The sequence below is a fragment of the Fringilla coelebs genome, assembly GCF_963513975.1.
Source record: "Fringilla coelebs genome assembly, chromosome: 2".
NCBI classification, from domain to species: Eukaryota; Metazoa; Chordata; class Aves; order Passeriformes; family Fringillidae; genus Fringilla; species Fringilla coelebs.
In genome coordinates, this window is record NC_140029.1 from 31708205 (window position 1) to 31717768 (window position 9564).

Below are 9564 nucleotides of genomic sequence, written 5' to 3' on the forward strand. Positions count from 1 at the left end.
CCCAGGGAGACCTGGTGAATTAGTCCTTGAGTGTCACCTTTCTGACCTTAAGAGGTCTCTAAAGGGTTTTGCTAAGTTCTGCTGTAAACAGTGAACTGCTGGAAGTTGAAGTAGCTTAATTTTGAGAATGATGAAGCCTTGTTTCAAGGGCAAAACCGTTAATATCTCTAAAAGGCCCTGAGTCCTCCAATGGTATCAAACCACAGGGCACTAAATATGAAGTACTTTTACTATTGAACTGAAGTGGATGATCAGTGATGTAGGATTCCTGTTAGGAAAAAGGTGTACAGTTAGGCTGCAGCTGCCTGCAGGACAGGAACTTGTGCTGTCAGCATGAAAGGGAGCAGATCCTGACTGGAATCCTTCACCTTCCATGGATCACGGTTCACTGCTTTCCTTGTTTAAAGGAGAACGTTGCTCAGCATCTGCTGAGAGGGAAACATGAATCTCTTCAAGCCTTAACAGTGGCTGAAACACACAGTACTGTAAGATGCACTGCCAGCATATTTGGTATTTTAAGATAAATTATAGTTTTTCCTTAGAGATCCAATTCTAGTACTGAAATTGTCTTACTGTAACCAGTTTACTCTTGTGTTGTTTTGGAACCTGAATCCCAGTGGTCATATTTCATGCTGAACACTGCATTGGAAAGCTGTCATTTTCACTTTCCATAAGGAATTGTTTGTGATGGTCAGTTTCTACTTCTGCCTTGTGGACTTCACAGCTGCAAGCATTGCCATGAGCCCACCCCTGTAGCCAAACCAACTTGTACTTTCCCTTCCATGTTCATTGATTGACCTGCCACTCAGAATGGTGGATGTAGTAATACCCACTGGACTGCTAGAGATTGGGTTTAAAACTTGCTGCTATCTTTGGAAACCTGATATGGGTCATGTTAATTGTGCCTTTCATCACTGTTTCTTCTGTGTGCCAGAGTTGTCCATGTATATTTGAAGTAGTCACTGCAGTAAATCTGTTCTCACAATCTCTCATACAAGGAGAGGACAGATCTGTATCTAGAGACAGTTGTTGCTTTATCATCGCAACACTATTGATCTGTACTTTCACACAGTCCCAAGGCAAGGTATTCCAATATTACTCTTCAATAAAACTGCTTTTTGGTGTCACTTGAACCCCTCATAATGTAGAGCTTATGCCAGTATGTGCATAGTATCTGCAGTAAGAGTTATGCTACATAGACTTGTTGCAGTTAAATTTAAGCTACAGAAATGTACAAGTAACTTGTTTTTAGGAATGTACTGCGAAAGTATTTGAACAAAATTGCTAACATGTTTACTGTTGTAAATATTTTAATAAAAAAGGACACTTCAAACTTTTTTACACAATTATCTACAATAAAGAGAAATTTACAAGCATTTACATACAAAATGTTCTTAATTTTTTCTTTACTGTCAAAATGGCGAAGGTAGAAACAAAATAAACATTAGATACATGAAGTCCTGGTTTTATTTCACTCTGTATTTATAAAAGGAACAAAGCATCTTGGTGAAGTTCCATCCACATGCTAATGAGATCAAATAGAGCATGATGAGAAGTGCAAATGGATACAAAAGAATAGCTGTGTTCTTCAAAAAGGGCAATGCTGAAACAGAAGCAATATTGAAGCAAGTATAAAGTAGTGCTCTTTAAAAAAGTGCTTCATGTAGACTAGCTTTGGGGCAAGGTAGCAATAAAAAATAGCTCTACTCTGCTGTCCTCCTCAGACATCCCTGCCCTACTAGCCCTACAGTTATCTCAAAATGCCTTGGGGAACTGTTTTACCTAAAACTGTGGTATTAAACTCATTACAGAATTTTTATCTAATGCAAACATCTTCAAATAGATTTACAGAGGAACAAGAAAACTAAATTGTGGTGCACAGGTCTAATAGAAGAAGGGAGTTTGGTGAGGTGGAGAATATAAATTCTTTGGTTAAGATGTCCATGCAGCTGAAACCATGGATTGGTACATTTCTATCATACTTCATTTACAATAAAGAAAGTTACTTCAAAATGCAGCTAAGCCTCTGCTTTACAAATAATATGCTAAGATCAAATTAATAGCCTGAAAACATGCTCTTCTTTTTAGTCAAACAAATAGAAAAGAAGCTGATGTTACTCACCACTGTATCCTAGGAATGTCACGTAGATGTAATAGCCGATTGCAATCAGCCATAAGGTATTCCCAACAAAATACCCAATGACAGAATCAGATATGATGACATCTGCAAGAGATAACTGCTCTCAGCTGTTTTGATAGTGCACAATTTTGAAGCAGAGAGCTCAAAGTATTCTACTTACAGTTGATGAAGAACAGCTGGATAAAATGCAGAATGACTAGAAGAGGGTAGAAAGCATTCAGATGTACATCAAAGGCATATCCCCACTCCACATCATAATCTCTGTTCTGCTGCTTCACTAAGTACTTATTTGAAATGAACCTACATGAAAAGATATTTGAGACTGTTGTTAATATGACTCTATAAAGCTGACTGACAAAACACAGTAAGTCATATGTGATCCCAACTCTCCACCACAAAGCTTCTGCTGTCTGGCAAGAATCATGCAGACCAGACTATTTTTAAAATGGTTTTGTTAAAACTATCATCACATCCCTTGCATGCTACAGGCAGCTGAAATACCCCGTGGGTAATACAGAAACAAAACTTCTTTATAAAGAAGAGATCAGTGCTACAATTTATCAGTCACAAGCTGCCTCTTCTCTTTGTACACACAGGGAGATGACTTCAGTGAAGTGCTCTTACAGGATCAGCACACCTCACACAGAGATGATTTATCTGATCGCTACAGAACTGATGCACTGCAAGGACAGGAGGCGGGCAGGAGAGTGCTCATAACATGTGCCTATTATTACTGAAAAGATCTACAAATGCAATGTGCACTGCCCGGTATTACAGGCTACTGAATGAGCCTCAAGGCTCTTTCCTTCAGCTTAAGTTCTGCTGACATCAAAATATATAGAGGAGGAACAAGAAGTCAATACATGCTCAGAAATAAGAGATCAGATCTTTCATGCAAGCTTCCTCTGTGCCAAGGGTGGGGTTGCAAAGAGGCAGAGCCTGGGTGCAAGGTGAGGAGAGGCAAGGCAAGGAGTTTAGACTGATTCGGAATGGGGGGAGCTTTTGGGAAAAAAGGTGAGCTTGCAGTGGAAGAAGGGACTTGAATCAAACTCGAGCCACCAAGTGACTGGTATTGATGCCTGCAGGAAGCTGACTAAAGGACAGATGCTGAAGTCTTCCTGGCTTAGGAGACTGCATCCTGAAGCAGAAATTGCTGGACGACGGGGGCAGGGAGCATTACTATAAGCTCTTCCCCAAGCAATTTATGGGTTGCTGTCCCAGACAGGAGCATAGGTCAAGTGGACCTTTCATCTATCCGCTATGTTTCTTTTATGTACTTCATTCTCAATTTTGCAACTACAAGCAGGAGTTCCTGAGGCCACTGTCAGGATTTATCCCTTTTCCAACCACCATCACTTAAAGATGTCAACTCCATCCCTAAAAGCTCTTAAATGCCCTTGCTTTCTTAAGTTCCTTGTAAAATAAAAAAATTTTTTTTGGTGCCCTCCCCTTGCTGCAGTACAGGTGCAGTGGCTTCCTGTAATTTCATGGTTCCCTCACTGCTGCAGGACCCATTTATGGTGCTGATTAGGCCTGGATTGTAAAATGACCTGCTCCTGCCTCTCTACTTCTTCAAGTCTCTGGACAAAAGAGGATAAAACTGACAGCATCTACCAACAAAGCAAAAAGGTGCCAAGCACAAGACAGAACAGATGGGGCTGTGGTCACACTAGCTACAATCTTCAGCAAGAAGCACAGGCCAAGTGTATATGGCCCTGCTTAAACAGAATCATCCTCAGGCTCACACTACTTGACTTCTTCATTTGTTATTTTGATTGAACAGCTTTTTCTTTTTTTAATCACCTTTTTTTTTTTTTAAATTTGGCATACTGCTGAACATTAACCAGCTCAAGAAGAAAGAAAAAAAAAGCTGGAATGTTCATCAAAATACAGACCTTCTGACCATTTAACCTTGTAGGAAATAGAGATATATTCTTTTTTAAGGTATGATTTAGAAACAATTACTACAACAGCATAAAACCTATAGACAATACTTGAGTCTAAGTTTACTCAAAACAAAGAACTAAGTTTCTCACAAACAGCAGAGGATTCTGTGTCTGAACAGCAATACTGAACTTGGCTTCAGAAATCACTACTTACCACATCAGAGTTGCAATCAGGAGCCCCACGCCTACGCAGTCTATGAATACAACCCAAAGCAGCAGTTTTATTGTTTCAAAAAAACCCATGTCCAACACAAATCCAAATCCTACAGTAGACACTGAAAGCAGAGAGAATCATTAAAGTCAGATGTGAAAATGAAAGCATGAAATCTTAAACTGATGGATTTGTTTACTGTATCCTGTTATGAAATCTCCAGTTTCCTTTTTATTTTTCCCCCAAGATATTCAGTCCAACAGCTCAGGTTTTTTCCCCGGAAAAAATAGATATAATGTAGTTTATTCATAATATGAACACTCATCTCTACTTGGGTCTAATTGTAATGCTCCACCCAAACTATTTTTAAAAAAATTCAGACAATGCTACAATAGGACATTCTTTGTTTTATAAAAGCTCCTTGTTAACCAAAACAACATGTGTAATTGTATCTCAGTAGAGTTTTTCTATTATGAACAGGAATACACTATTTAATAGAAGGCAACTGAGACAATACTGAATTTGCAGTTCAGTCATTTATATTAGCCACTTTGTTATAGCTTAATCATGCAATATACAGAACCTCACCAGGGCCTTTATGGTAAAAACAATGTTTTACCCATAATATTCAAGTAAACCAAATATTCAGTATTTTTAAACAAAAACACTGCCATGTGGCATAGGGTTTTCTTACTGTCTGTAAAGTTACAGTTAACTATGTAGCTCAAAATGCAACAAAAAATGAGTTGCAATGGAGAGATCAATTCAAGACTACAGAGTACTACTTAAGCCTACTCCGATTTCTATTTCCCACCTTAACTTCAAAAGGGCTAGGCCTTTTTCTTCTGCTCCATACAGACTGATCCTTTTGTGTGTGTTATTAGAAGAAAAATAAACGTTCATCCCGAAACTTTCCCTCCCTGCTCCTTATGCTGTCTGTTCTCCCGCACTCACCGCAGAGCCAGATACTGAGTAGCACAAGGAAAGCGGGATCATCTCTTGCCCATTGGTCCTTTGTCTGTTTTCTGTAGTGAAAGTTCCTGTAAACCCTCTGTGGTGAAGTGAACAGGTAAAGCATCTGCCAAAGCGCAAACTCGAAGTCCATCTGTCGGAAGTGGAAGAGCCTCCGGAGGTACTTGTAGCGTTTTGCTCCAGCCGTGTGCCTCGCAGCATCTCTGCGGCTCAGCACACCATTGCCCTGGCTCCCAGAATTAACCAGCGTGGTTGGCAGCATTTTCCTAAAGAAAGAATTGGAAAAGATGTATTTGATTTTGCACACAATATGGGGTACAAATAAAATAACGCGGTGCAGGCCACGGCTGCAACGCTGAAGTGACTAAAACTGAGCGCAAGAGTAAATAATGACATTGCTTGGAGCAAGTCCAGAGGAGGCCGTGGAGTTGGTGAGAGGGCTGGAGAACCTCCCTTATGAAAACAGGCTGAGAAAGATGGGGCAGTTCAGCCTGAAGAAGAGAAGGTTGTGTGGAGACCTCCCAGCACCTCCCCAATAACTGAAGGGGGAAAACAGGAACTGCAGTGATAGGACAAGGAGTAACGGGTACAAACTGAAATAGGGGAAATTTAGCTTAGATACAAGGAAGAAATTACTGTGGAGGGGATGAGGCACTGGCACAGGTTGCCCAGGGAGGCTGTGGAAAGGCCAATCCTGGCAGCGTTCAAGGCCAGGTTGGATGTGGCTTAGAATAACCTGGTCTAGTGGCAGGTACCTCTGCCCACGGCGGGTGGGGGGTTGGAACCATATGATCTTCACGGTCTTTTCCAGCCCTTGACAGTGTACGGTTCCATGACTTAGGAGCGGCCCGGCCGCCGTTGCTGACGACACCCGCCCCCCTCAGCGGGGCTCGCGCTCAGCTCCGGGCCGGGCAGCGCCGCGCCCCCCGAGCCCCGCCCCGCGCTCAGGGTCTCACCTGCTGCCCCGGCCCGCGGCGCGACCCCCGCCCTGCCCGCCGCCGCCACCGCGGCCGCCTCCCGCAGCCTTCCGGCACCGTCCGCAGCGCAGGCGCTCGGGATCCTTCCCGGAGCCGCCCCGTCCCTTCCTGCCCCCGCCGGAAGCGGCCGCAGGGCCCGGGATGGCGGCGGCGGCCGGCGGTGGCCGCGGGGCGGGTGGCAGCGGGGCGTAGCGCGGGGCTCGCCGCCATGCCCAAGTACTACGAGGATAAGGAGGAGGACGGGCGCGCCTGCAGCGGCGTGAGGGAGGACCTGCGGCAGTGCCTGCTGGAGAGCCCCTGCGTCCTGCAGGTGAGCGCCGCTGCCCTTCCGGGCCACAGACCCGCAGGCCGCCCTTTTTGGGCCTCTTACCGCTTGTTCGCAGCAGTTTAGGGAATTACAGCTCCAGAGGAGAGCGCAGGTCACCGTAGCGAAGCAAAATCCCCAGTGAACTTTTCTGAAGTTGGAAGTAAATCATCCTCAAAGGCCCCTTCCAACTCAAATTACTCAGTCGGCCAGAGCGTGGTGCTAATAACGTGGGTCCGATCCCTGTATTGGCCTTCCCGTAAGAGTTGGACTGGATGATCCTTGTGGGTGCTTTCCTACTCAGAATAGTCAGTGTTTCTGTTCTATGATTCTGTCAGGTATTTTGATGTCTATTTGATGAGCTGTAGAAATCAAATTTTTAATCTTTCTTTTTTCATCAACTAGGAAAACAAAAGCCCTAAACAATGCTTGAGGGAAGGACACTGTAGGAGTTTGCAAGTGACATTCTTTGCATGCAAAAGATCAATGGTAAGTGTGGTGTGTCTTCTGCTACTGGCCTGTATCTTTCCTGTCCTTTTCTCTCTCTTTTTAAGAAAAACATTATTCAGTAAGGTGGGTGTCATTAAGCAGGCTCTTGCCTTTGAATCCTGATTAAACAATGGGTGTTGTACTCAGTTCTAATGAAGAAGAAGCTAAAGAGTAGGAAAAATTGGAAAAACGTGTTTAAATTGGGTTAGGCTTAGAATGTTGCAGATAGTGATGCAGCTATTTTCACTATTGTTTTTTGTAAAGTTTTTGGGGTAAAAAAGATTAGTAGATCAGGTAATTATAAGAAAAAATATCAGCAAGATATCTTTTGCCTCTAAGATCTTTGAAAAACATCTATATAGAGAACATTTAAATGAAGTGAAGTAAGACTTTCACTGTTAAAGCAGGCCTTGCACTGAATTAATGTTGAGTCATTAGTTTTCTTGGAATACTAGAATTCATGATAAATAACTGTTTTTTAACATAATGAACTATCCCATATGGAAGTGACTAGTCATTTTTTAAAATGTAAATTAGATAAAGTTTTCCGTCTTTTGATAGGAGTTCCTTGTCCAGAATTTTTTTGCTTGTGTTTCCATAACATTTAAAACATATTTAAGATGTGGTAAAGATGGTATTAAAACTTTCCAAACATGAGAAGTGCAGGGCTCATTTGTATTTTTATCTGATGAAGAGTGTACAGCTGAAATGGTAGTTTAATTTTTTCTTCCATTTTGTATTTGTTGTAGCAGCTTTTTGTACCTCTTCTGTCTGAACCACATTAATCCATAAAGGGACAAATTATTATTTCTGTGTATGGGAAGATGTTGTGTATTTGAAGTTTGAAATGCCTGTATAAAACTGCAGTAGCAACATATGTGTCTCCAAGTGATGTATTTTTCCAAGTATTTTTCTGTCTGTGGATTGTTAAGGGAGCCTGATGAAACTAAGTTTCTAGCTAAATGCCTCCAGTCATGCAGGAAGAGTCCTGGCTCTTAAATTATTATTTTTAACTCTCCCACATTTTAAGGCTGATGAGTGAATATCTTCTTGTCCTGTTAATTCTTTAAATTTCAATAATCATGCTCAGTGAAACTTGTTATTTGTTATAATAATGAAACTTAAAGAGTGTCCAAAACCAAGTTAGACACTAAATGCAGTATGCTAAAATCATCAGGGGTTTTGCCTCAATGCTGGTTTTTTTTTCAAGGAAACAGTCTTATCAGAAATGTTGAAGTAGGGCCAAGGTTTAAAGTGAAAGCTGCTTGGTTACTGGACAAGCTGTGTCATCATGACTCTAGCTCTTTACAAATTTTGCTGCAGTTCTGAATTCTGGAAGAGGGTTAGTTAGTGGTGGTGAAAGCAACCTCCTCAGTCTAATATCAGAATGTGGCTGAGTTGCCATCTGTCATTGCCATCTTCAAGATTGGCTAAGTTCAGAATAATTCTCCTAAGATCAAAGTATGTTTTTCTGCTTCATTGGGAAAGAACTTGCTGTTTAACTTCTGTAGGTGCTGCACTATGGCTTTCATTTTAGCTTTACCATCTTCTTTAGCCTTTCATTAAATGCTATTTCTGTAATTGCCAAGAATAAACTTGCACATTTTACAAGCTTAATATTATTTCTGTTTTTACTGATTTATTTATATTTTTTCCAGAAACATGGTGTATTTAAGTTATCCCTCTCCTCACATACATTTATAGTGACTCCTACTTCAACCACACCTTAATTTTTCTCCTTCACTTTATCAGTTACATTTGCAAAACTGATCTAAGCAGATTTACTCTACCTTGTTTTTCATGGGTTCCTTGCCATCCTACCATGCTGTTCTATCATTTATGTTGTTTATTTCAGAACACATAGGGCACTTAGCACATAATTTTAGTTTTGTGTGAGGTTTAAGATCATATAATGCCTCTTTCACCGGAATCCCCTGTGGCTTGTTGGCTACATCACTAGTTTTCTTCTGCTTTATTCTGGCCTTTGTTCTGATGTTACAAGGTGCCAGGGTAGCACAAACACTCTACAATATCTCTTTTGGAAAATACCTGCTCTTAATATATTGTCTTCAATTTTCAGTTGGATACCAGGGCAAGATTCAGAGGAAGGAAGGGATACTGAAGTCCTCGTCAAGAGATCTCGCCATTGAAATTTGGAGTTCATCAGCACTCTACACAAAACAGAGACTAAAATAAGAAGATGGTACCTGCTGCATCATTTCATGCAGTGTTTTCATGGAAGGTATCTACTCCTGAGTATTCCAACAGATTGACCTGGATGTGCCTTTAAATGTTAAAAAGAAGGCAAGCATAAAGCTACAAGTTCTGGCCAAAATGAGTACCTGTCATGTACTTGCAATAAAAGAATGAAATCCAGAACAAGCTGTGGAAATCGTAATTCTGTATTGAAGTAAAGTTGTTATTTGTGACTCAACTGTAAATTCTGATAATATTTTACTATTAGAAATAATACAAGCTATGGAACTGGGAGTTCACTTTTGATGTGTTGAGGAAGAGTTTCCTTAGTAAATGAGTATCTCAGAGGGTTTCTCAGAATAGAACTATTTTCAGAGATGAGGAATTCA

The 9564-nt window shown here is 41.2% G+C and overlaps 2 protein-coding genes across 2 annotated transcripts; one reads left to right on the plus strand and one right to left on the minus strand.

Annotated features, from left to right (window-relative positions):
* Positions 1-171: 171 nt before the first annotated feature.
* UNC50 (unc-50 inner nuclear membrane RNA binding protein) lies at positions 172-6269 on the minus strand. Its single transcript, XM_084201481.1, has 6 exons — positions 6166-6269; positions 5192-5475; positions 4241-4361; positions 2301-2440; positions 2123-2224; positions 172-1603 (listed from the first exon to the last, which is right to left on the minus strand). The coding sequence occupies exons 2-6, from the start codon at positions 5469-5471 to the stop codon at positions 1467-1469; spliced, it is 780 nt and encodes a 259-aa protein (XP_084057607.1). The 5' UTR covers positions 5472-5475; positions 6166-6269; the 3' UTR covers positions 172-1466.
* Positions 6270-6282: 13 nt separating this feature from the next.
* On the plus strand, positions 6283-9361 carry COA5 (cytochrome c oxidase assembly factor 5). Its single transcript, XM_084201482.1, has 3 exons — positions 6283-6496; positions 6896-6979; positions 9060-9361. The coding sequence occupies exons 1-3, from the start codon at positions 6395-6397 to the stop codon at positions 9099-9101; spliced, it is 228 nt and encodes a 75-aa protein (XP_084057608.1). The 5' UTR covers positions 6283-6394; the 3' UTR covers positions 9102-9361.
* The last annotated feature ends 203 nt before the right edge of the window (positions 9362-9564 follow it).